This window comes from Triplophysa rosa, linkage group LG17 (genome assembly GCF_024868665.1).
Source record: "Triplophysa rosa linkage group LG17, Trosa_1v2, whole genome shotgun sequence".
Classification (NCBI taxonomy): Eukaryota; Metazoa; Chordata; class Actinopteri; order Cypriniformes; family Nemacheilidae; genus Triplophysa; species Triplophysa rosa.
This window is the reverse complement of record NC_079906.1, coordinates 13227361-13253750: the sequence shown is the minus strand read 5'-3', so window position 1 is coordinate 13253750 and position 26390 is coordinate 13227361. Positions and strand designations below refer to the sequence as shown.

The following is a 26390-nucleotide window of genomic DNA, read 5'->3' as shown; positions in this document are numbered from 1 at the left end:
TAATTACCCAATTATATTGAGTAATAAAGTCAGAATTGTTTAATTATTTTCATTCAGTGACTTTTTTTGTAAAATTATTTTGTGTACGATATTCAAATTAAAACCCGTGGGAGTGTCGGCAGTCTGGGCACGTAATTAGGCATCCCACTAAATACTAATCACAGTTAATTTAACATTCACCTTCAAAAACTCCCTATACTTATCTGAGTATTATCTCAATTAATTCTCACATTTGAAAAAGTTAGTTGTAACTTTTTGCCGACTGTGCAATCCAAACATTTCTGAACAGCTGATTATTTCACTGTTATCCTGGGAGTTGTAGTTCTTAATTCTTGTGCTCTCGTTGCAACCATCAACCGGAAGCCCCACAGAGAACTACATTGCCCAAAACGGACATGAGCCTGGCAAATCAGAGAAGTGGAGCGTGCCGGGTGTGTGCGAGCCTTTACCGAGGGAAGATGGTGGAATCTGTAGCAGCAACGTGCACGATACTCCTTCCCAAACATTTCCAAAAACATTTACCGTCACAACCTGGCATTAGATATCGGTTACCTGGGGACAATCATAGATAATACCTATCAAAAACTCGTAAAAATCGTAAGCTTTTTACTTTGAGGCGAGGTGCACCTTACATTTGTGGTGCTTAAAACGTGGGGCCAAGCTGCACAGACCTGTGTTTTGATGCTCTGGGAAGGATATCTCGGCAAATATTGTTGAGAAAACGAATTCTGACTACAGATTGTTGTTCTATTAAATTTGCATCTTTTGAGCTTTGTTGTTTTGCTGGAGTTAAAAGTGTGTAGACTGTCAGCATGCCACGAAGCAAAAAAGGGAAACGCGGCGGCACTGCTTCAAGTAAAGGTGAGTTTAACCTCTGTCATTTCATACAGTAACCAGATAACTATCGCTGTACAACAACATATATTAAGTATTACAATATGTAGACAGTTCGATTGTACCATGTTTTGTTATACTTGAAATACGACGTGGCTGTTTAGTCCCGCACGTTTCGCGTTAACTTTATTTAAATGGCCATAAGACTTTTATTGTTTATAATAAAGTATGCTGGAATGTTATATTGTTTATGGTGTTATTTAGTAGTTGTTGCACAGCCTATACCCATAAAGAGTACGAATAGAAGAAAAGCGATTGACTGTCACAGTTCAGTCTACAGCATGAAAGATGAAGCTCACGCCAGCCCGGTATATTTAGCCCGAGCGTCACGAAGACCGAAGCGAGGCCTTCTTTAGTTCACCCACTACGTAAACGGGATATACGCTCCAATGGATGTTTTATTGTGTTCAAGAAGCGGTTTCCACGGTTCTCGTTAAAGGGATTCTTCACCTAAAAATGAAAATTCTGTCATCCTTTACTCACTCTCGAGGTGTTCCAAATCTGTATAAACACAAAAGACATTTTGAAGAATGTAGGACAACAAACAGTTCTGGGGCACGTTTGACTACCATTGTATTTTTTCCTACCATGGTAGTCAATGGGGGACAAAATCTGTCTAGTTATAAGCATTCTTCCAAATATCTTAAGAAATTTATACAGATTTGGAACTACTCGAAGGTGAGTAAATGATGACAGATTTTTCATTTTTGGGTGAAGTATCCCTTTAAGCTTATGGGATAAATAGTGCCCGACACGTGCTGCGTTCCCAGAGTAGAGCCATTAAAACCAGATTCTGGACTTGATAAAAGCTGCGTGACGTCATCTGGCAAATGTAGCAGCGGCCAAAATGATGTGTCTTGTGGCAGGATTGACAGCGGTGAATTTTTGGTTCTGAATAAAGTTTACAAATGATTTTGGTGCATTTGTAGCACAGCATGTGATGAATATCCACCATGAATATGAATATCCATGGTTTGTTTTGAAAGACATTTGAGACCTTACAATTGCAGGAGCATTTGTTGTCGACTGACTTTTTCCCCACAGTTTAAAGCGAATAGTTCACCTATAGTTTTGGACCACAAAAGGAGAACGTTTAAATATAAAACTGCTGGTCAGTGCAAATACAATGAATGGGGATTGACGCTTCAAAAAGGATGCTTAAACACTTAAAGTCATTTTTGTCTTCTTCCTGTTGATTGTGAGCAGGTTCACTTCGACAGGAAGTGCTTCAGCTGCAGTTGTCAAAGACTGCCCTGTCACGTTCAGGTAGCGTGACCTCTGGCCATCCTGAATATAACCTCATGCCTCTCATCCCATTAAAACTGTTTTGTAATAAAAAGAGCTGCATGTGAATGTCCTTTCATATCTGCTTGTTCACATTCACATTCCCATGTTGGTCTGGATGTCACAGATGACTTAAGAGAACCGAAATTCCCCAGAAGCATCCATCACTTCCACTTCCCCATGAAGCTGATGTATTAAACCTGAGTGCTGATATCACGTCAGACATTCTCTTCAGTCTTTCATTTAGTGACAGCTTCTGGAGAGTTCTGGAGCTCAAGTCAAAATATTTAAGCTAACATTTTAGCCACCGTTTGAATTGACATCTTCAGATTTGTTATCATCGCTTCCCCACCCTTCTATACTACATATTTCATATGTTTCTTATGCCAAATGCACTCCTGCTTCCTATCTTATCGCAGCTGATCCAATATCCTGGCATGCTGATGCATGTGTTATTAAACTGCCCACAACAAATTCTCTTGGGCTACTATTTAAAATTTTGAAATACATATTGTTCTTAGTTTATGAAACCACTTATGAAAATCAACTAAGATTACACTGACATGATGTTTGATTAAAAAATCAAATCCAGACTTAAAGTTTTGAGGTTCTAGTGATTTGATTGAATCGCTTCCAAACTTTGAACTGCACATCTTACCAGAAGATTGAACTGATCATTAACTAAAGAGGAGTGGGACGGAGAGATCATGATTGATTCAAAGAAGATTCATTCTGTGTTTCTGAGAGGACACGCATCTAATGTGGTTTTACATTGTCTTGCCTAGTTTTTGTAAACGTACTATTTACATTAAACTATTTATGTTCAGTTTAAATTCAGTGGCACATGCTATAGATGGTCTAAACTTTAGTCAGTGTTTTGCAATGCCACGCGTGTTGTTTGTTTTCTCTGAGTGTTAAAGTGACTTTGTTAAGCAAAAGGTCGAGGTACATGATCTGTGTGGACAGCTGAAATGCACGTCATCTCTCTCTAACACGTACATCCATTGCCTTCGCATTAAAAATCCTCTCATTAGCCATGTTCAGATTTGTTCATATCTTTAGTTAAACTAGTCTCTGCGTCTCTTCATCTTGTGTCTCTCTTTCGGTCTTAGGGAAAAATGGGGTGAGAGGCGAGTCTGGTGTGAGTGATGATGATTTAGCATCTGATGTGCTCAGTCACTACAGCAGTGCTAGTGAAAGCGCATCAGTTCTGGAGGAGGGCTCAGGTACGCATTCACACACGTTTACAAAAACTCTAATGATGTACACCTGAAGTGCATAGTGGGGAAAATAAAAAACTGCTGTACTGCGCAGGTGAGGTGGTGGATGAACAAACTGCTCAGGAGGAAACTGAAGACAAACTCAAGCAATGCATTGACAATCTAATGGACAAAAGGTATCAACACACACCTTTAAAATGAATATGTATCACAGCTTGTAACAAATGCAATGCATGCAGTCATTAAACCACAGGTCAGGTGCAGGTCAGATTAAAAAAAAGAAACCAAGTTATGACAGGCTCTTCTTTTGTTGTTTTCTTCTTGACGTGTCTGTCTCTGTGTTTCAGTGCTAAGAACCGTATGGCTGCATTAGAAAGTCTGCGCTTGGCGTTTTCTTCCAGAGTCCTGTACGACTTCTTATTGGAGAGACGTTTCACCATCAGTGACTGTCTGGATAGGAGTTTAAGGAAAGGTGGGCATTAGGATATAGGGTGACTCAATGTTTTGTCTTACGATAAAGATGAAATCGAGAATACGTCCACCTTGCTAAATAATGAGAACCATGTTTTGTAGCATGTATGAATAGGGCATCTAAAACATTCTTGAAGCAGTCTCGCTGCTGTTACTCCCTAGGTGGAGGAGACGAGCAGGCCGCTGCTGCTACAGTCTGTGCTCTTCTGTGCTTGCAACTCGGGGGAGGAGCTGAAGGTGAGGAGGGCTTTAAGATTCTACGCCCCATCCTCAGCTCCATCCTGATTGACGGCTCTGCAAGCCTGTCAGCACGACAGAGTGTAAGTGATGTCTAAAATATGCATATAAATATATTTATATTTGATTTATAGTAGTGATTTGATTTTTCTAAAATACTTTAAAAAAATTCATGTTTTATCAGTGTGCTCGAGCTCTTGGTATGTGCTGCTATGTGTCTGCCTCAGATGATGCAGAGGTATGATCAGTTGTGATCACCACACAAATCTTAAGCATTTTGTAAATTGCATATTAATATTTATAGTTATTTTTCAGGACCTTTTAAAATCTATTGGACATTTGGAGAGCGTGTTTGCGGGCGCATATCCTCTGGGTGATGGCTCACTGCCTTCGGTTAAAGCTGGAGCCCCTGCTCTCCACAGCGCCACCCTGCAGTCCTGGGCACTGCTCGCTACCCTCTGCCCTGCATCACGCATCAACAGTATTCTTAACCAGTGAGTCTGACACATGCATTCTTGTGTGTACACCGTCAACAGTCTGGACCCTAGCTTTGTGTAATGTAATCTTAAACAACTCTAAAATCCAAGGCCATGTCTTAAAGCCGTTACAATAATGGCTTCAAGTGATAAATCCCAGATTTGATATTGATAGCTTTGTTTGTCTGTAAACCGATCTTTTGCAGTCACCTGCCACGTCTACATGAATGTTTAGAGAGCAGCGACGTGAACTTCAGGATTGCTGTAGGGGAGACCATCGCTCTACTCTATGAACTTGGACGTGACATCGATCAGGTGCGTTTCAAAATAGGGTTCAATGTTAAGACTGTATGTGTGTAATTACGAAATGCGGTGTATGTGAGCTCTGTATATATTGTTGGTTGTGTTTCAGGAGTTTGAGTACGAGGACTGTGACACATTGTGTGAAAGTCTGAAGAGTCTAGCGACTGATGGAAATAAGCATCGTGCTAAAAATGACCGGAGGAAACAGCGGTCCATTTTCAGAGAGGTGCTGAACTACATTGAGGTACACGAACAACAAACCTTGACCTCATTGTGATCACACTCTAGCTTTTTTATTTTCAATTATAGATGTCAATATTTTACAATACTATGATAATAAAATTGAGAAAAATCTTGTTTTTTAGAATGATGATTTCACAGAGGAAAAGATTCAGTTTGGAATTGAGGCAATCTACATTGATGGCTGGATGCGTCGCAGGATTTATGATGCCTTTAAGGAGGTGCTTGAGTCTGGAGTCAGACACCACCTACAGGTTAGATGGACCAACTGCAAGTTTTTACATTTTACCCTGGTCATGACTTTACCTTTACTTTAAAATAGATTCGTATTCCCTTTGTACAATATATTATTTATGTGGGAAATGTGTGTTGTTAGTTCAATCCACTGCCGAGGGATATTTTTGGGCTTGGACCGCCTCTCATCCTGGATGCTGCTGTCAAGTCTAGCAAGATATCCCGCACAGAGAGGGTAATATTTAAGCTTTTCACATTTAAATGTAACCGTGATCAGCTTGGAAAGTTGCAGTTGATACTAGTCTTATTTTGAATATCAAGGTCAGATTCAACTTGGAACTAAATTTTTATGCGATAAGAAAATGCGAACTTAAGCAGATGTGTATTCCATGTAAAGAATTGAAATTCCCTTGCAGAATCTGGAAAAAGCTGAAACTTTTGGAAAAAATAAGAGGAAAATGAAAATGGTTTTGGTGTAAAATTTTTTTTATTTAATTTCCTGAAAAATATTTATGTATTTTTAAATCTTCTGAAGGACATTAGTAAATGAAAAAATAAGATGTATAAATGAAACAATAACAATTTACACCAAAACCATTTTCAGAGGTTTACACCCACCTGACTTTAAATGAATCGTGTTGACTTTGTGGGCAGCACTGGATGTTTCTATCTATTGTAATAGTTGTGTATGAGTCTCTTGATTGTCCTCGGTGTAAAAAGAGGAATCTCAACATCATACAGTTACTGCTGGACATGAGTAAAATATCCATAAATGCTGAAAAAGCAAAGATTGTGGAGGACCTGGGTGATTGTTTTGAAGATCGGTGGACAGTCTAATGAGTCATGACAAACAAGAAACCCTTAAACAACTATGACTAAACATAAAAACTCTCATTGATTGTTTAGGTAACATCATACAGTATTAAGAATCAGGGGCGTGTAAACTTTTGCCCTGGGCTATTTTTAGAAATTCTGTTATTATTCTTTAGTGTGAACTATATGTTAACATTTCTTTAGTGAAATAACTTGCTCAGGGCAGGACTAAATAAAAAATAAACCTTAATTTTCAAAAAATCCTCTTATTTTTCCAAATGTTTCAGCTTTTTCCAGATTCTGCAAGGGATATGTAAACTTTTGAGCACAACTGTAAGTGTAGCATCTGTATATGTGTTTGTGTGCACATTGATGTAATTTTGGTCTGTCCCTTCACAGCATCTGTTTAATTCAGCTGCATTCAAGGCTCGGACTAAACTAAGGAACAAAGTGAGGGACAAACGTGCTGATGTGATGTGAGGATTGCATGATAATGAAGCAGCAGAGAGAGGAACACTACATCCTCCAAACCCTTTCGGTTCACATGAAGTTACAGATGAACTGCCAAGCGAAAGACTTGACAACAAGAATATTTGACTGACTGTGTGTGGTTGTGAAAGACTGGGCGTGTGTATGTAGTGTGTTTTATTTTTATTTAACATCAGTGTGTGAAATCTAGGAAGTCTACATTTAAAGAAACATGAAATGATGAATCTTTATAACAACTTATTGTAAAGCTGTTTTCAGCTTTTCTGTTAAAACCTGTTTTACCTCTTCGATTATGAAATGTTTTTGTGGGAAAAAAAGTATTTTTTTATCATGAAAACATCACAACTTTTTACAACTCTGCAGTGAAAAATAGAGGAATTCTTCACAGTTTTTCTATATGGATTTTATAAACGAAACGATGATGCACCTATGATCTTAAGCAAACCAATGCAAACACATCATTGACTACAGAGTGCCAGAGTTTTTGTAAACGGTTCTGTTAAACTTCTCTCACTGCCACTAAATCTAGCCATCAGTTGCATTGTAACACTGCTGCTAAAATTGTGTGGTTGTATTGGCTACCGTTCTGAACCAAACTTAGATCATGTTTTGTACATTTTTAAAATCTTAATATCATAGTCACGTTATCATGGAAAGTATTGGATGCAACAGGATGTTTGCAAGATAAATCATAAATAAATGGTGTAATTAATTGTCCTCAACTTGGATTTGAAAGCTTTCTTAACAAAAGCAAATGTCTTTGTATGTAACATTGTGGCTGAATAAAACAAGTTACAAGGGAAATGTGTAATTACGATTGTGTTACAAGGCTTAACTGAGTTTTGATATATAAATGTAAAATGTAGTGTTTGATATATTCTATTAGGGAACATTTTACAGTGAGATTGTATTTGTTAACATTTCGTTAATGCTTAAGCTAAGAGGAAATAACACTGAAATACATTTCTACAGCAGTTATCATTCTTAGTTCGTTAATTAATTATTTAAGCATTTTAATACATTTTTTTTAATCAAAAGTTGTATGTTAATAACAGGTAAATGTACAATGAACTAACATTAACAAAGATTAATAAATGCAGAAAAAGGGTTGATTGGTAATGTTGGTATGTTAGCTAGTGCACTTACTGATGTTAAGAAATACAACTTGTTTACAAAGAGTGACAAAAACAAAGAGTGTTACCACTGAGTACTTTTAATTATTATCCAGTATCATTGTAAATTTTAGGACTCTTATTTTGAAACTCTTAATTTGAAAATTCCGAGATCTCTTACTTCTTGGTCTCTCGCGTGATTACGGTCATAACAAGTCTCGGGGCTACTAGCGGATGACAAATTTAGTCAAAATGTTCAGCCATTCAAGTCAACACACAGAGGTAAACTCAAGTTTCTATTGTAAATGTATATCAGTCGTATATTTCAATAAAGGCATATCTATGAAAGAAACTGAAGTATAGCGCTACAGGTGACAGTTTGCAGCAGCGGCAGGACACGACGAGCTGCAGACCTGCTGATCGGCCTCTTACTGGAGGAACCTCTCAAAGGATCAATATGTTAGAAAGTTTATTCTGTTGATGGATTGCAACAATTAATTATTTTTTGTGCCGGCACAAATTGTCATTTGTCCCCAAATCAAGTTAATGCCGGTAGTGTCAATTCTTGCATTATAGATCTGTGTCCAAGCAAGCATAATTTTGCCAGAATTTGTTTATTTAAAACCCATTAATGATAATTTTAAATCATCTGTGTTTTATATTTAAATAAATTCATGTTTTTTTATTAACTACAATAAAGTGATGGTTATTTTACATTTGATAGCTACACAAAACAATTTTGCGAGGAGAGCAGCAGCCAGTTGTTCAGAAATGCCAGGAATGTTGTTCGCTGTACCACTGTCCTTATTGCGGGCCAGAGATGTTCAAACCCACCATCAAAAGCAAGTGTCTGAAACATTTACAGGGTCATCGACGAAGAGCAATACGACACAAAGGCAAGTATTGAACATTATACGGTATATAATGAATTATGAATACAGTAAGTCCTATACATTCCATTTATATTTAAAATTAGTTACCCGAGTATGTCCAAGGTATTCTGTTTCCCAGTGTTGCAATTAAAATGCACTGTAACACATAGTTATTCTTTATTTCATAACAAACTTCATCTTAAAAATTTTTTTTTTGTTTAATTCTTTTTTCTCCTAGAGTTCCTTATATTCAAATGTCATTTAAAGTGCAGAGCTGCTCCACACTTTCACTGTGTCAGCTGCACATCCACCTTCATGAGGAAAGATGGATTTTTAAAACATCTGGTGATGTGTGAGAACAAAAAAACTAAGATAATGGTGGTAGAGGTCAAATCTGAGGAGTGTTCTTCAGCATCTGAGCCTTTTACAACAGTTTCACATACAGCTAGCAGTGCTGAAGAGATGCCTGTCAATGATGCCAGGTGCAAAAGCCTGATTACTGAGGACATCACTCAGAACATCTCTAAAAGAAAAGAAAATCTTGTGGAACACTTGTACCCTGAAAAAGTAAGAAGCATGCTTTTCTATTATTCATTTATTATTATGCACTGAAAATAAAAAATAATGTCTTACAGTCTACAGATGAAGACACGGCAGGCCAGGGACCCACAGATGAGCATTCAGTGAGCAAGGGGCCCACAGGTAAAAACTGTCCGCAAACAGAATCTGAAAGAGAGTCATCACAAAGCTCTGGTGTATGCATTTAGGTCACATTCTATTACTAGAGACCAGATCCCGTAAATTGATTTTCCCTTCTGGGTGTAATGTTTTTATGCATGCCTTTGTGTTTTGATCTAATTCCACCTTGATACGTTTTCTCTTCTTCATCATAGAAGAAGGAGAGATTATGGATGAGCATGTGAGCACAGCCAAGACCCCTGTGAATGAAGAAAATCATTTATTCCCCTCAGTGGTAGATATGCGTGTCTCTGTAGGGGATCACAGTGTGTTGAACACTGCTCAGAACCCTCACCCCACAGAGACTGATGTTGCCATACAGACTTTTGTAAATGAGATCTTCTCTGGACATACACCCGTTGAAAGCAATGCCCCACGTAGGTCCAGATCTGATGCACAAGATCTGTGTCCTTTCTGTGGTTTAATGCTGAACAGGAAGAATCTGCAGGTACATTTAAAAAGAAAGCACCCAGAGCAAGTGTCAAGCCAGGAGAAACCTGCTCCTGCTCAGTTAAAAACAACGAAACAACATAGACTCCCATTGCGGAAGCAACAGAAGGTGAGAAAAGGAGAAAGTCATGTTTTGCAGTTTTTTTTCACCCTTAACAGGGTTGACCTATTTGTCTACTATAAATATTGTAAAAATATTTGAACAAATATAATATAAATAACAATAGCACATTATTTCAAATGAATGATTTTAGCAGGTACAGTGTTGGGTTCATATTTAATGCTAATTTAACAAGACATTGCAGAAATTTTCTGATGGACAGATCCAAACGACTAGAGCGAAATTTCCTGCTTTCAAAAGCAATACCCAGAATGCTTTTCACACTATTGATTTAAACTCGATTTTGATTACTTAAGAAATTACTCAATGCTGTCATAGTGAACGTTACTTTGTAGTGTCGTCAGTGTTGTTCATAAATCGGATCCCTCCGCTGAGCTCGCAAAATGGTAGCGTCCGCGTTTTGACCGCGGATGAAATGAAACCCATAGACGTATACACACCAAAAATCCGATCTCGAGTCGACTTTCTGTCACAAGTCACGACCTAGACCTACTCCACAACACAATCGTGGATTACTTTCGGTGACATGGACTGCGGCTTCGTCACCGTTATGTTTTGTATTTAGTTACATTTCGGTTGAGCCCATCTGATCTGTGTGAGGTGCGAGTCTGATGTGTTGCTGTGTGTTAAGACGTTACTCGCTTTAATTCACATTAAATAAATGTGTTGGATAAGCATTATGCACGCGTAATATCGCGGACTTGTTTTTCTTATTAGTGCGATAAAACAAATTGGATAACGTTAGTTATTTCATATGTCGCTCAATAAATCCTAAAAATAGTATCATTTATATAAAAGTGACAGTTCTGTATCTAAATACTCAAAGACACTACATGTAATATATACCATTTTTAACATTATATTTGAATACTGTTATTTGATACATGCTATTTTCTAGTCTGTATACTCCCAGACAGCAATAAAAATAGAGTAAAAAATAAAGTTAGCGTGAGCCCACAAGGATACCTGGCTCACATTTGTTTACTCCTTTTGTTTGTTGTCCTTTTCTGTTTGTGTTGACTCATAGTTGATGTGTTTGTGGTTGCAGATTGCAATGGAGAATGAGATCAGAGATGTGTTTAGACACTGTATCAGGTTTCCTGTACCCATTAATGCCTCTGTGGTCTCCGATGAGCCGGTGGACACTGCCGGCGAAAAGCGGTGCATTACTGTATTGACCTGTGAGTCTAAGGCAACCTGCTTCTAACAACACTGAACAGATCTGTCATAGTTTGATGGACCATTTACACAGTCTTGTGAATGCAAATACGTCACTTATATCAAACTCTCTCACTTCCTTTAGGTTGGAGTCAGTGTGATTTGGAGAGGGGTGGTAAACTGGGTTTCACTCAGAGGTGGACTCTACTGTGTAAACGCGACACTATAGAGCATGTGCTACCATCTGGGATGAGCACACAAATACATGGAGAGTAAGAGAAACACAAACAGACACATGACAGAAGGAAGAGATTCCTTTATTAATAATCAACATACTATGACCTGTCACTTTTAGGTTGCTTAGCTGCCCGTCTCCTTCTGGGACGTCCCGAGCTGTTATTTGGGAAGAGGCGGGAAATCAGCACTTGGAGGTGATGGTTGATTTATATTTTGCAAGGGTGCTACAAGACCCCGCTCATTTGCTGACGGCATGGTTGATATCTTTGATATTATATTTCCTTTTTTACTGTTGGTAGATTTGGGGCCAAAATGGTTTGGAGAAGAGTTTGGACCTCACAGCTTTGAAAAAACACGGAAAAGTTTATGAAGATGGTGAGAGACACTTTCTGGGTCGTTCCGTGTCAACTCAACCAGAGGTCCCCGGCTCGATTATTTAAAAACTTTTTTTTTTACAGAAGCAAGACCAACATCAGCAGTGATGAAAGCCAAATATTAAATACCACTGACGAATAGTTATTAAGTAATTGATTAATTTGGAAAGGGAGGTAAAAATGACAATTTTCGCCTGAAATTTGGAGCCATATTAGAGGGGGTAAAAAATGACATGAGAAATATGCCAGCATCACAATTTTATTTTTACACAGAGATTGGTATATCTGTTAGTAAATCTGTTAATTTTAGTCATCCTTGATGCATTTTATGCCAATGGTGACAACTCAAAAATGAAGAAAGGTGTGTTCTTTTTACAAAATTTGCATGCCTCTAACTCTAAAACCGTTAGAGATACCTAAATGTCCTTTTAGATTCTTGTACTTGACCAACCTTTCTTTTGGGAACTACATATTTTAAAGACGTATAAGGTTCAGTCCTAGTGAAATGAGGATCTAAATGTGGCTTCATGAGAAAACGGGTAAAATGGACACAATTTCAGTAATCAAAAACTAAATGTGGGTCATTTTTCATTTTTTTTTAAAGAGGAACGTCTGAAGAACAAATAATGTTGAAACTAGAAATGTATCTTTTTTCCTTCTATCAAAACAACTGCACTGAACATAACCATTTCAGCGTCCTTTTGGTACTGAGTTACTGTTAAATATTATTGGGTTAAGGCACAATATTAAGGTATTTCCAACGATTCTGGAGTTACAGGCATGCGCATTTGATAAAAAGAACACAAAAAATGTCCTTTCTTCATTTTTGAGTTGTTACCATTGGCATAAAATGCATCAAGGATTGCTAAAATTAACAGAATTACTAACAGATATACCAATCTCTATGTAAAAATAAAATTATGATGCTGGCCTATTTCCCATGTCATTTTACCCCTCAAATATGGCTCCAAATTTCAGGTGAAATGTGTTATTTTTACTTTCCTTTACAAATTAATGGATTACTTAATTACTATTCATCGGTGGCATTTCATAATTTTTTTAACATCACTCCAGATGTTGGTCTTGCTTCTGTAAAAATAGAAAAAACTTTGAGCCTGGGAAATATTCCAAATTTGGTTGATTTGACACGGAATGACCCTTCTGCTGTATTATGTATATTTCACAGCGTTTAAACTACAGGTGTAACATCAGTACACGAGGACGAGTTTAATCATGCTTTATGCCTTTTTAGCTCAGTTTGGATGTCTAGCTTGGTCACCATGTGAAAAGAAGTTGCTCTATGTGGCTGAGAAGATGAGGGGGGAGTCATTAGCGCATTCGTCATTTGCGTCGTCCAATGAGGATGGAGGGCAGGTGTTGCTGGAGGAACAGGTGAGATGAGCTTTTGAACTTTTGTTAGTTTGCCTTAAAAAAATTAGTGTCACCTGTGATGTAACATTGTCTCCAGACTGAGTACTTTGGGTTTGCATGTGTCTGATTGTCAGGATAAAAGCGTTTATGTTGAAGACTGGGGAGAGGGGCTTGTGGGTAAAAGCTGTCCAGTGTTGTGTGTAGCTGATCTCAGTAAGGGGGCTGTCATTGTTTATGCTGGAGTGCCTCCTCATATATCACCAGGACAGGTGAGCCAGAGATCTTTATATCTTACTATCTTTATTTTCTTTGTTGACCTGTTATGCAGTGATGGCTGTTATATAATATATATTAAAATTCACGTTTTTGTAGATGGTAATAACTTAAAAACTGTACTTATAATTGTTCTTATTCAGGCTCTGTGGGCACCTAATGGAAGGGCCATTGTTTTTGTGGGCCAGTGGAATGAGCCGTTCAGACTGGGCCTGAAGTTTTGCTCGAACCGCAGGTGAGGGGCAGGGTCAGGGAATGCTTTAATCCCACCAAATGCTGGTATTTTGTGTATTCAGAATTCCTAACAAAACATAATATATAAGACATGTTAAATACAAAAACCAAGATGGCAGTCTCAGCCCCCCCAAAAAAGTATTTTACTTACCCTTATTTTGGGGGGGTACTAATTTTTTTAAACGTACAGTATAAAAATATTTTATTACTCATTGTTCTTTTTTTGTTCCAGGTCAGCTTTTTACTACCTGGATATGAAGGGGAACTGTGGTAAGATTCTAAATAACACATACTGAGTGTATATGCATTTGTAGTGTTTGTATGTCTGTTTACTGTTGATTCTTTTTATGATGGACTTCGACTCAGTTTTGTAAAACAGCTTAATCAACTCTCTGTGTCCTCTACCCTCTCTGTTATTCACAACCAGAGTGTTTGTCATCTGACAGCCTCTCTGTGTCAAGCCCTCGAATGAGTCCAGACTTGTGCTGGATCGTATACTTGCAGGGACAGATGTTTGGACCACATCATCAGTGCCTTAAAATGATGCTGGTGAGAACACGAAATATAAAAGCATGAGATAATTAAGGAATGTCTAAGACAAGCTTTGGAGTCTTTATTAAAAGCCCCGTTTTCTCTTTTAGTATGACATGAAAAACAGAACCACATCAGTTTTGGTTGATGTGGTCAGGAGAGCCGAACAAGGTACAGAAGATGAAAACACACACATCTACATGTTTAAGAGTTGTGTGAGTGATGTCATATCCTCTGACAGGTCAGTTTGCTGGTATATATGAACAGTTGCCATCTCAGTGTTGGTCTGCAGACAGCGAGAGAGTCTTCTTCAGCAGTGCATGTGAAAACAGTAAGGTAAACCAAATATGAACCATTAAGCATTAAACGTACAAGTGTGGTCTGTATGCATTGGTTTGAAATATTATCAATTCAAAACGTATTACAGTCAAGAAGATGTCATGTTGTAGCAATATGTCTGTTGTATTAGGCCATGTTCTCAGTGGACAGGAGCACAGGAAGAGTCACACAAGTGTGCGGGACAGATGCTCTTAGACTAGGTAATGCTGTGTTTACATGAGTATGGCCTGACAAAAGCCATTGTCACATGTTTTGATTTTATTACTTGGGGTGACAGTCATTGATCACAGTTGTGTGTCTATTAGATGATTTTGGAAGTGTGCAGCTGTTGACAATACAGAAAGATCTGATGGTGATGTGCTGCTCGTCTCCAAATCAGCCTCCCTGCCTGGTACACACACACACAAAATGATCTTTTTTTCCGTACAAATGAATACGTTTAAAACGTGTTACTTCTGCTGCAGAAAGTCGGCTTTCTCTCGTCGGTCGATCAGGCTGAGGACATGCAACTTTGTAATCTGGGTGGAGCGTATGTTTATGAGGGATTTGATTGGCAGCCTATGTTGATAACGCCCCCTTCCCAGGAGGAGAACCATCAGTTCTGTGAGTAGCATGAATGCATCATTAACAAATATATTGTTGTCATTCACATCTATAGCTGTTTTGTTGTCGTGGGTCACTAAGTAGCTGTTTGGTTAGTTATAGCGGGTCATGTTGTGACAATGTTGTGATGCTCTGTATCACAAAGTTGCTTTGGGTACAACTGTCTACATGTTTTTATGAATTTGGTAATGTAACTTATAACTTGCTTAAAATCCAAAACAGTATCTTTGCTCAACTATGCCACATTGCTTTTTGTTGGTATGTTTTCCATTTACCCCTCTCTATAGCTGGTTTAAATTTTGGAGCGATTTTATTGAAGCCATATAGCTCCCCAGAAAGAAGAAAAACTCCTCTGGTGGTGAATATACATGGTGAGGGCAATATATTTTATTTATCCACATCATTTTTTTTTATCAGACATCAGTGACCAGTGAAGTGTTTGTTTATGTAGGTGGTCCTCACGCTCATTTTGCTGCGGAATGGAACGCCACAGCCGCTGCTTTAACCAAACTGGGTTTTGCCGTTCTAATGGGTGAGTGTAGAGACAGCAGAATTTATGGTCATTTTAATCTAGTTTGGTACAGTTAAAAGAGCCAATCACAGCACTCGATAAGGTTGCTGTTGGAATGGTATGGATGGAATGGATCTTACTGACTTCCTTAACGGGACTTTGTGTGTCATTTAAAAGTTTCTGTCACGGTTAGAAAATACAAATCAGCAAGCCACAATTTAGTGCGTGTGTGTGTCTGACAGTAAACTACAGAGGTTCCACTGGATTTGGTCAGGACAGCATAGAGTGTCTCCTTGGAAATGTCGGCAGTCAGGATGTCAAAGATGTTCAGGTGTGTACACTCAATACAATACAGAGCACATATTCAGGTATTGCTGTTGCTACGTTTACATGTTGTTCATTTGTCCTCTCTTCCTCCCTGCTGTCCAGAGAGCAGTGTTGTGCGCCTTGCAGAATGAGGCAAGTCTTGATCCTGATAGGGTGGTTGTAATGGGCGGCTCTCACGGAGGCTTCTTGGCCTGCCACCTGATTGGTCAGTATCCGGATTTCTACAAAGCGTGTGCAGCAAGGAACCCCGTTATCAATGCAGCCACACTTCTGGGAACCAGTGACATTGTAGACTGGTAACAAACATCTATATAAATGAATTTAATTAAACAAATTCATTAGTAATCTTGCTAATAAATGTTTACTGTAGTGACATTTGTATTACCCATTACAGGAGATATTCCTCTGTTGGATTTCAGTATGCATTTGACCGGCTGCCCACACCGCAATCCCTCACTGCCATGCTTGAGAAGTCCCCAATAATACATGCTGCACAGGTACAAGCACATACGAAAAACTTGTTTATTGGACGACGTGTCAATGCCATGTATACTTATTAATAATTGCAGATGTGGGCTAACCTTAATATGGATCCTTCTGTGTGTGTGTTTTTTTTTTAGATCCGTGCTCCTGTGTTGTTGATGCTGGGGGGCAGAGACAGAAGAGTGTCACCTCACCAGGGTCTGGAGCTCTACAGAGCACTGAAGAGCAGGAATATACCTGTCAGGTACACACACACATCAACATTAAATATATACATTGCATCAGAATAGAATATAATGCATTAGTCTTGAAATTTCTTGAAAACCCCCCAAAACATCTGTCAGATGTGTGTATACTCCAATAATTTAGAGAGACAGGATATAAGAACACATGCTGTGACATAGGACCCCACCTTCAGACAGACTGACCACTTGAAATCCCAATGGATCAGTGTGGATCGTATTGCAAACTTTTTGTTTAGTGAAATAAACAAACAACAATAATAATAATAAAATATACCAAAAAAATTCATCTCATAATAATCTGTCTTTAATCTCTTTTATTTTGGAGCTTTTAACAAATATTAATATGCAATAAGAAGTGATCAGATTATTTTTCTTATTACTGTGTATAAGGATACAGCATCGGATACAGCACTCTTTCAACATTAATATTAGCGTTGGCAATTGATAAAACCCATATCGGTCAAAGACTAATCACTATTTTAGAGTTTTAATCTGGTCTCTATCATAGACTTTGTCTTTATCTCTCTCTTTCTCTTTGTATGTCTTTCTGTCTCTCAGGTTATTGTGGTACAGTGATGAGGGTCACTCGCTGTCTAAAGTCACCACTCAGTCTGACTGCTTCCTCAACATCCTTCTGTGGTTCAGAGAGCATTTAAACTGACTTGACACACATTGCTCATGAAAATAGTCATGAGAGTTTTTTCTGTCGGCACTTATTGTGTTTGACATTGTTGCCAAAACTTAATGGAAATGTTGCAGTGAATTTGAAGTGACAGATTATTTATGTTGCTGACCACTAGGGGTCAGACCTGTCAATGGTAAATGGTCTGCAAAGTTGGGGGTCAGATGCCAAAGATGAAATCATGATTTTAAGAAATCTGAGATCACTACTGTGATGTTGAACGTTTCTCTCTTTTGTTTAGAGTCATACCTTTCCAAAAGTTTACTTCTCAATATTTTTAATGGATAGTGGTTGTCATGACAGTATTTTTAGATTCTATTTTAGGCTTGAAAATATAAAAACATGATTGTTTATAGAATAAACAGTGAAGAACAATTGAAAGTGAAAAAAAAAAGAAATTAAAACAAAAAATGTTTTATAGATTCAAAAATGTATCTGTGGACGTTTAACATTCCAGAGTTGCTGGTTGCAGACCAAAATGTTTATACATATGACATATGATTCAAGAGAGAATTGTGTGACATTTACTGAATTCCAGGTGCTTATGCAACGGTGAGTCTCTAGTTCTTTGTAAAATCTCTAAGGAAGGGTCCTTTCTGTTAAAGATTTCTTTATTTTTCATAGTTTTGTAACAATTTGGTCCTATGAAGACCTAACCACAAAATCCTATTTGACAGATTTATTCATGTCTTATGGTTCTGTCGTGAACTCTGTCATGAATTATAAATGCTTAAATTTCTTGATTTGTGTAGTTTTCTTGATTTGTGTGTTGAACACGAGCCAGCCTAATGTTACAGTGTTTTATGGCTGATTGTAGCATATGGATTTTCAATATGCTGACAGTCCCGTGGGGCAGATTGCTTATACCCCGTTAGAGTTATGATTGCAATGCTAATGACCCAGAGAGAGAGTGAACATGGCAGGTCACCTGAGACCACTGCCGCTGTGTGTGTTGATCCTTTGATCGGGTTTAGTTTCTGTAGGTGGGTCAAATATCACCAAAGTCCTGACTATAATCTCTCTCTCTCACTATTGGCGTAGTTGTCATAATTTAATGTCAAACATACACAACTCTAACATTACCATTGTAAAGAATATTTTACCTTTTCATGCATGAATTATGACAGCTTCAGCCAGGATTTGTATTTATTTATTTTGTGTGTACTTTTTACACATATTTTTCAGAAAGATTGAGTTTGTAAAATATGCAGTGAACTTTATTAGACAATATGCGTTTTTTTTTGTTTGAAGAAACACTGTAGCTGTCCATTGCAGTTACCTTGGATGTCTATGCATGACATGGTTAAATAAATGGGGCGAGGGTCCTAAAGAAGTGAGGAAGCAAGAAATAAAAGAAAGAGATAAGTTTCAAAAATAAGGATAAATTTACGTGCGAAATACAATCCCACCACTCTCTTTTCCTCATCTTAGATGCTATTTGAGAAATCAAATACACAATCACCTAAAAAGCTGAAAACCACTGCCAGGGGGTGAAACTCAGATAAAAGGCATGATGAAATCAGAGAAAGAAAATGAAACTTTAAGTAGGTTTAAGGTCACAGCTTGAGACGCCAGTGTTCATGTACTCCCAATGAAATATTGGAGAAACGGGTAAAAAGCAAAAGTAAAACATTTAAACAGTGTTCAAGAGAGAGAGACACAGAGAGAGAGAGAGAGAGAGAGAGTCCAGATCTGACCAGTCATTCCCATTAATGAATAAATATCCATGGGTGTTTGTGTGTGGTAATCAGTATGTTTGGACGGCAGGTTCTGGACGAGATTATAGTTGCGCAGGAGAGAATAAACATTAAGAGCATTTCCACCTGTGTGTGATTTTGGTTTTAGTGTTGGGTGGGAAATGCATTACTGCGTTGGTTGAACAGTCTGGGTGAAATGCTGTTTAGCGTTAGTGCAGGCCTGAAAACATCATTTACCTTCTCAAAGCGTGGACGGGGGTGTTTGTGTGTGTTCAGAGAGATTGGGGCAATTAGCATGCTGCTGAAATCTATTAATTCATCTGCCTCTCCTCCCCCACGCTTTCATTCGTGGGCTGGTCCGCTCTGTTGTCACCGTAATGGATGAGTCCATTAGGTGCCCTGTGCAGGGGAGGTAATCGGTCAGAGAGTAAACTGGGTAAAAAGGGCAAAACTGTCACCAAACAACTTAAGCTAATAGCATCACCACTTTATTTGATGGACCATGTTTAACACCCTCCTCTCACTCTTTCTCTCACTATTCCTTTCTGTTGTCATCCATCAAACACTCACGTTGTCTCGTCCCCTCCTGCCGTTTTGCCACGTAACTCAGGAATGGAGCGATAGAATATTTGGTCACTTATAAAGAACTGACGAATCCTGTCAGCATTTGTGTGTTATGGCTGGGCCATGTAGAGAGACAGGGTGCTGAAACAATGTGTATGTTCTGGAAGAAATAACAAATATAGGCCTAGCAATACACCAATTTATCATTTGCTAGTGAACAGAGAAGCAAAACCAGAACCTTATAAGAAATCATATGCAGGAGTGAATAAGCAACTGCATACATTCTTCTCTTGTCAGTTTATGTGTGTATGTGAGTGTTTGACAGGGTTGCCAGGTCTGTAAGTTTCCCACAATTTTTTTCAATGGTGATGTTTTTGCGATAAGATGAAGTTAATTATAAAAAGAGCGTTTTTTAAAAACTTTTTATTACTGTTAAAGAAGACATGCCTTCCAGTTTAAAGAGGTCAATCGGTAAGACTGACAATTCTGTGGGGCAGGGCTTGCAGTCTTGTGGCGCTTGCAATCCTGTGCATATTCACAGTAGCTGAAGAGACCTTGAAAAGGGTGTTTTTAGTGCAATTTAAGCTTAAAAAACAAAATTTACGGTACAGTGGATTTCAGGTTTAATTGTTGCTCTGCAATAGGCTATTTACTTGTGATTTGTGCCAGCGGTTTTAGAAATAGTCTTCCCCTATTCAAGTTGATAGGACTGCGGTCTTGCTATGACTGAAATAGCTGCACGGAGGCGTTGCAAACATGGTCGCCGAGTGGCACGACTTCCGTAAACAGTCTTTGGTAGTGCATAACAGTGACTGATAAATATGTATTTTAGGTATGAGGGTGTCATCATCATTTGATTTTGGGTATTTGGGCTGTGGCCATTGGGCTAACTTTGTTAGCAGATCTGGCAACCCTGGTGTTTGCGCTTCATAATGATTTAAGGTTTATTATGTTCAGTCATTTGGAATTTATCATGTTTACTTACAGTATAAACATGCTGTCTCTTACTGTTTTTTTATGTCAACCACCCACACACAATTCCCTATTAACTCTTGTAATGACACATCATCTTTGATGTTTACTAATGACTGCAGTTCATCCCAGAATATAGAAGCATGCACTGATATAAGTGTGTGTTGTCCTGATGGCATTAATAGAGATTGTTTTGTTGTGCCGTTTGTTTTAATTGAGGTGGTAGATCACTTATCATCCCCCACAGGTTGACCGGTTATTGGTGGTATGATGTTTTTCTCCCCATATCTCATTTTCTTTCTGATGCCTCTCTTCCAGAGAATGTTGTTTATCCAGCACTAGAGGTTTTTGGCTGTACATGACAAAGGTTTCTTTTAATACCGATATAGCCGGAAGGTGGGATATGTCCAGAGAGTGTCTCTCTGCATCCGTTTTTTATTTAATAAGCGCACGCTCCGGGAAATCAGCTATGCTGCAGTTTATTGATCCCCCTCCAGTGTTTAAACTATAGACTTTGGTTGCCAGCCCAGATTTGAGTGTGTTATTCCTAAATTAAATGTTTTGACTGCTGCAACGACGGTATTGAGAGACAGTTTCGCATTTACAATTTTTCAGGCGCAAACTCTGTAATCTAATAAACCAAGCTCCGGTTATAGGATTTATTCAACATTTTGATCTGATAATAGCTATTTTAGCATCTATTACTTGATACATAGGCTACCATATTCATTTACTATGCTATTTATATACTACTTAAAGAATACTATAGTACATGTTAAATAAAAAAATCAAAATCATGGTATTACAATAATGCCTTTGCTTGTAACAAAAGCTTCATGTTTAAACAAAAATGCAGCCCTGCGCTGATCTTCAATCGGTCCCACAGTTCTCTGCATACATTTAAAAAACGTTCAAGTCCTTTTTACCAATGCAAACTTTTTAGTCTGATAAACACTCCTAATGAGTTTTAACAAAATGTCTCTTCAGTCAGAGGACTGATTCAAATCAAAGTAACGTAAACATAAATAAACCTGCAGTAATGTTTGCCACATGTTCCTGATCCCAGACTTGAGCAAAATACACCATAAGCCTAATCGAAATGGATGCAGCTCAAACCCTGAGAAGTTTTTTAACACAGGTGACGTCGGGAGGCTGCGTATCATACTGTAAACTTACATCAGGCCTGAGGTACTTGAAATAGGAAATGAGTGGGATACAATAGCATGATACTTGTAATATTCATTTTTGACTCATTTTAAGATGATTATATTAACATTTATTTAACAGAATGTTTTAAATGATCACTTGAAGACTTACATTTGCAAAACATCTGTACGAGTTGAAGACTGATCCAGGATCAGGTTGTGTTGCAATGCATTGGCCTTTGAACGCCTGACCTGCAGACTTTATTAGATATTGTGGCATTACTTGAATGTGAGACCGGTTCTGTCTCAGATTTGCCAGGCTGTGTTCAGAATACAATTTTAGCATGCATGCTTTTTCTTTCAAATTGCACACGAAACATTATTCTGTATGCATTCATATATATCAAATAGTAGCATGATGTCAAATAACCTCTCTGTGATGCATATTTTATTCAGACATTCAAACATTATCTGAGGAGTCAGTATGATTATTTTACATTTTAATCCAATTTTACATATTAATGTCCTTCGGCAGTTCAAGTAATGGTGGTAAATATTGTTTTATGATTCATTCATCACATATTTATGTCTGTGACTCTGTGTTATCCTATAGACTTTGTCATAGATTTCACCAAATGCCGTAGGTCATCAGGGTATTCCATGCATACAGAAAATGTACATGATCTCTACAGTGTGCACGCTGCACACCGCAAATGTTGTATAAGTAATATAATGTTTAAATTCCCCAGATCTTCCTGCTGCTTTCTCTCTGCAGGACAGCTCTATGATAAAGGGAGATGGGAGGTTAGGTTGAAGTTGGTGATTGGCTCCCATTACATTTTTCATAAAGCTTAACGGTAGCAAGTCTTTTTTAAAGGAGTGTGTAAATATTAAGTCTTGGAATGTTTAAAAGATTTAAAGTAGAGCTCAAGCAAGGTGACAGATACACACACACGCGCGTGCGCGCACACACACACCCCAGTAGGCTACCTTGTCTCAGAGGATTCTTATAGTTTAAATTTTTCTAAATGCTACAAGTCAGTATCTGCACATGGGTATAGTTGACAGACTAATATGCACATTTGTTTATGTTGTGACAGCCAAAATTTTGAAAAAAAAAACTAACAACGAAGATACTAAATATTATAAAAATATGAATAACATAAAAATGTTGCTATGTCACACCATGGCACATATACGATTTATTTGTCAACTACCCACATGTTCTGCTGATTGCTCTGTTTGTCTTTACTAAAGATATACTTTGACTACACACTATTTCTTTGCATCGGAATGTGCATAGTGTATGCAAAAAGCAGTACTTCAAAACAAGTCGGCATCCGAAAAAGACAGTATTTATGATTCCATACTATGAAAGTGAAGGGATTTGCATGCAGCCTCTATGCACCTCTTCTCGGCCTTTCATGATTCACCATGGTCCATCCGCCTCTCATCGCTCATCATCTGTCTGTTCTTCTGTCCCACCCTACTCTATCAGCGTTTCTCACCCTGTGCAAAGAGTGTTTTTTTCTCTGATCTGCAGTTCTCTCTTGTGTTGTATTGTTGGAGTTCAGTTTCCCAGGAGAACTGAATCTTAAAGTGGGTGATGATGTTCAGAAGAGGGTCAGGAATGCTCGGGACTGAATAGGATTTTTTAATCAGGTGGTTTGAGGATACTTCTGAGTATGTCTGAGTGTTTACATCATTAGATGTCTTTCAATCTATCAGAAATAAAATAATGCATGCAGCTTTTAGTTTCATATGAGGAAAGCATCTCATGTAGAGTTTGTAATGGACTTGTGTTAATTTAATGTGTATTAGAAGTGTTTAGTCATATGAAAGTTTACAAGTGTTTTCATTGTGCTGCACATTTTACATTTGTGCATTAGTTGTTATTTTCTTTCACAGTTTAATGCAGGTTTGTTAAGCACTAGGACTATATTGGACCTAATAGCTCAACAACCCACAGTCCATGTTATTTATTTCATAATTCATAAAAAGGGGAATTAACACAAACGGCCTAAAACAGGAACAATTATCCTAATAATTGGTCAAAGACAGGCATGGAAATGAACTAGAATAAATATAAACTGGTTTTTGCCGTATTTTTCATAACCTTGACAAACATTTTACAGGTATGTAAAATATATGGCTGAGGACAGAACCTATGGAAGGTCAATCATAAAAAATTTCTAAACCATTTTCTCAACCGCTTGCATACCCCTTTAACGGCATTCATTCTTCATCAAAAAGAGCTCAGTTAACACCCGACAATTCACATAGTGCCCCGACAAGCAACTCTGACTCGAAATAAATCTGTAGACAGGATGAAGAACCACAGCAAAGACAAATCAATGTGTTCCCAATTATCCGCCTCCTAAGGGGAAGTAGAAAGGAAAGCAAAACAGCGATGGGTGAAAAAGACAAAGTCCTGAAAAGAGACAGGGCGGAATGAAGCAACAGAGAGGTGATGCATTGGCCCCATGGATTATGGGTAATGGTTTGATTATCTGAAGCTTTACAAAGACCGTCTGGAACTAAATGCTCATCTCAGCTAAAGAAAGCAGGACGGGGTCCGACAAGCTAATTTCTTTCTCGCTGTGCAATTGTCTGGTTGGCTGATCAGTTAAAAAACAGGAAGTGGGTCGGTGGTTATATTGTCTGTCATTCTCGCCCGTTGTTTTGCCTCATTTTCTCTTTCTCAGTTTTCGTTCTATTTTCGGGCAACCATAATCCACCATTCATCTCTCCATTCATGCCAAAATCCCACACCGTGCAAACACATACACACACTCTGCATGCACATTAACACATACGCCAGCACATACACAAGCTGCATACTTGTGAATACATCCACAAACACAGCCAAAAGCTTCAAAAAGCCATTCAGATCATGGCTGGCCCCAACTGCACACATTGCGGACCTCCATGCTATTCAACTTTGAAAGAGATGACCACATTCAGTTTGTATGGTGTGGGGCTCACAGCCAGTGAAATTCCTTTGTGTGTGTGTACACAGAGTCTCTGTCTTTTGAATCAAAAACGGAAAGCAAACATTACATTTGGACATGTCTTCGTGGTTTTTAACCCTAGATAACCCAAAATATTTGAGTTTTAAGGTGCTTTTACAAGATTGTTTTCAATTAAAAAAATGATTTTTTTTTAGCTTTAGCTATTAGTTTACATGGCAATGGCATTTTGAGGCTTGAAAATGCAAACTTTTGAAAACATAGTTTAAAGTGCACGTTTCTGAAAATACTACTGTATCGTTTCATTGTAAACCCAATCTGATCTAACAGGAATTCGTAATTATTTTACGAGGTGGCTAATTTGTGTGAATTTGTACATTGTGAATCGTAAAAAAAATCGTATGATTCTAGAAAAAAGCTATATTGTAGCCCCACCCCTAAACCTAATGCCACTGGCACAAAAGCAGATCATACTAAAATGTACAAATGAGATCATACGAATGAGCCAAAATTAGCCTCCTCGTAAAATAGTCAAGTTTTTGCCATGAGATTGTGTTGGTAAACCACACGTTTGTGATGTCTTGTGTATTGCGTGTTTAGTTTAGTTTAGTTAGTTCTACAGGACTGTGTTTGTGCTTCTCAACATACGCATTATTGTTTTTCCAGCAACGTATTTACTGCACCACCATAACCAGCAGACACACACTACTGACATACGCTAAAGGGTATTTAAAAACACTTGGGTTAACCTGGGTAAGAATATATGCGAAGGTAGCGTTTCAGTACTAAGTGACTTAGTAATATAATGTTTTTAGTTATTTCAACAGAATGGTGTGAATGCAAATTGCTTTGACAGCGTTGTCGCGTGTATGTGAAACACTTATCGTGTAAACGTACCCTTTAGTCCATTAGCCAGAGGTGTAAAGAGTACCTTAAGTAAAAGTACAGATACTTTGCAGTGAAAATTACTCCATTACAAGTTACAAGTCACCAATTCCAAAACGACTTCAGTAAAAGTCTTAGAGTATCTGATTTTAACAGTACTTGAGTATTTTACTCATACTGAATGTAGGCTCAAAGCGGCACTAGTCCTCAACACTTAAGAGACATGTCAGTGAAAAACAAGAAACAGTTGATTCATGAGGAGATTAATTGCATTTATTTTCTTAAATCATAATAAGTCTGAACACCTCAAAATTGCAACAAATCATGGTCGACAACATAACCTATGTCTATTACAAACACCGAATCTCATTAAAGCTCAAGTGCTCATAAGTAAACCAAACTCCTTCAAAAAGGTCTCTTCAATATAATGAATAAATAAAATAATGTTAAGTACAATTAAAAAGTCAAAGCCTTTTTGCACTGGACATGCTGGTTTTGGCCTCATCGCCAGCTGCAGTCATGTCCTCATTTCACATATAAACCACCAGCGATTGATAACTACCTGATACTGCTCTTGTATTCTCATAAAGAAGCGATGTTTTTAGCGAAGTTTTAGTAAGTTAGGTCAAAATCCACAAGATTATAGTACCTTCAATGCCCTGTAACTGGCAATATTAATTATTCTGTAGCAGAAATAAACTGCTGCAAAAAAAGTGTGATAGGTGCGATGCAAAATGTAATGTGTAATTGCATTTGTCATTACAAATGTAGTGGAGTAAAGAGTACTTGTCCAAAAATGTAGTCAAGTAGAGAGTAAAAGTTGCTAATATCTTTAA

General features: G+C 38.0%; 2 protein-coding genes across 4 annotated transcripts; both read left to right on the top strand.

The window, feature by feature from the left end:
• The first annotated feature begins 435 nt into the window (after positions 1-435).
• Positions 436-7663, top strand: ifrd2 (interferon-related developmental regulator 2). 2 transcript variants are annotated; one of them, XM_057356317.1, is made up of 13 exons: positions 436-861; positions 2101-2160; positions 3291-3404; positions 3493-3574; positions 3746-3870; positions 4032-4189; positions 4291-4344; positions 4422-4600; positions 4789-4897; positions 4995-5129; positions 5251-5379; positions 5502-5594; positions 6572-7663. In XM_057356317.1, exons 1-13 carry the CDS (start codon positions 813-815, stop codon positions 6650-6652), a joined length of 1368 nt encoding a protein of 455 aa, XP_057212300.1. In that variant the 5' UTR covers positions 436-812; the 3' UTR covers positions 6653-7663. The 2 variants fall into 2 exon arrangements, with proteins under 2 accessions (XP_057212300.1, XP_057212301.1); XM_057356318.1 differs by lacking the exon at positions 2101-2160.
• Positions 7664-7950: 287 nt separating this feature from the next.
• zgc:136971 (S9 family peptidase) lies at positions 7951-18052 on the top strand. 2 transcript variants are annotated; one of them, XM_057356294.1, is made up of 26 exons: positions 7951-8055; positions 8498-8669; positions 8884-9212; positions 9281-9347; positions 9539-9942; positions 11003-11135; positions 11258-11384; positions 11468-11543; positions 11649-11724; positions 12976-13115; positions 13229-13363; positions 13511-13602; positions 13834-13871; positions 14029-14150; positions 14243-14303; positions 14374-14468; positions 14602-14671; positions 14777-14862; positions 14936-15074; positions 15362-15445; positions 15526-15606; positions 15828-15916; positions 16015-16208; positions 16307-16409; positions 16533-16639; positions 17199-18052. In XM_057356294.1, the coding sequence occupies exons 1-26, from the start codon at positions 8008-8010 to the stop codon at positions 17299-17301; spliced, it is 3171 nt and encodes a 1056-aa protein (XP_057212277.1). In that variant the 5' UTR covers positions 7951-8007; the 3' UTR covers positions 17302-18052. The 2 variants fall into 2 exon arrangements, with proteins under 2 accessions (XP_057212277.1, XP_057212278.1); XM_057356295.1 differs by lacking the exons at positions 7951-8055; positions 8498-8669; positions 8884-9212; positions 9281-9347; positions 9539-9942 and adding an exon at positions 10093-10554.
• Positions 18053-26390: the final 8338 nt, after the last annotated feature.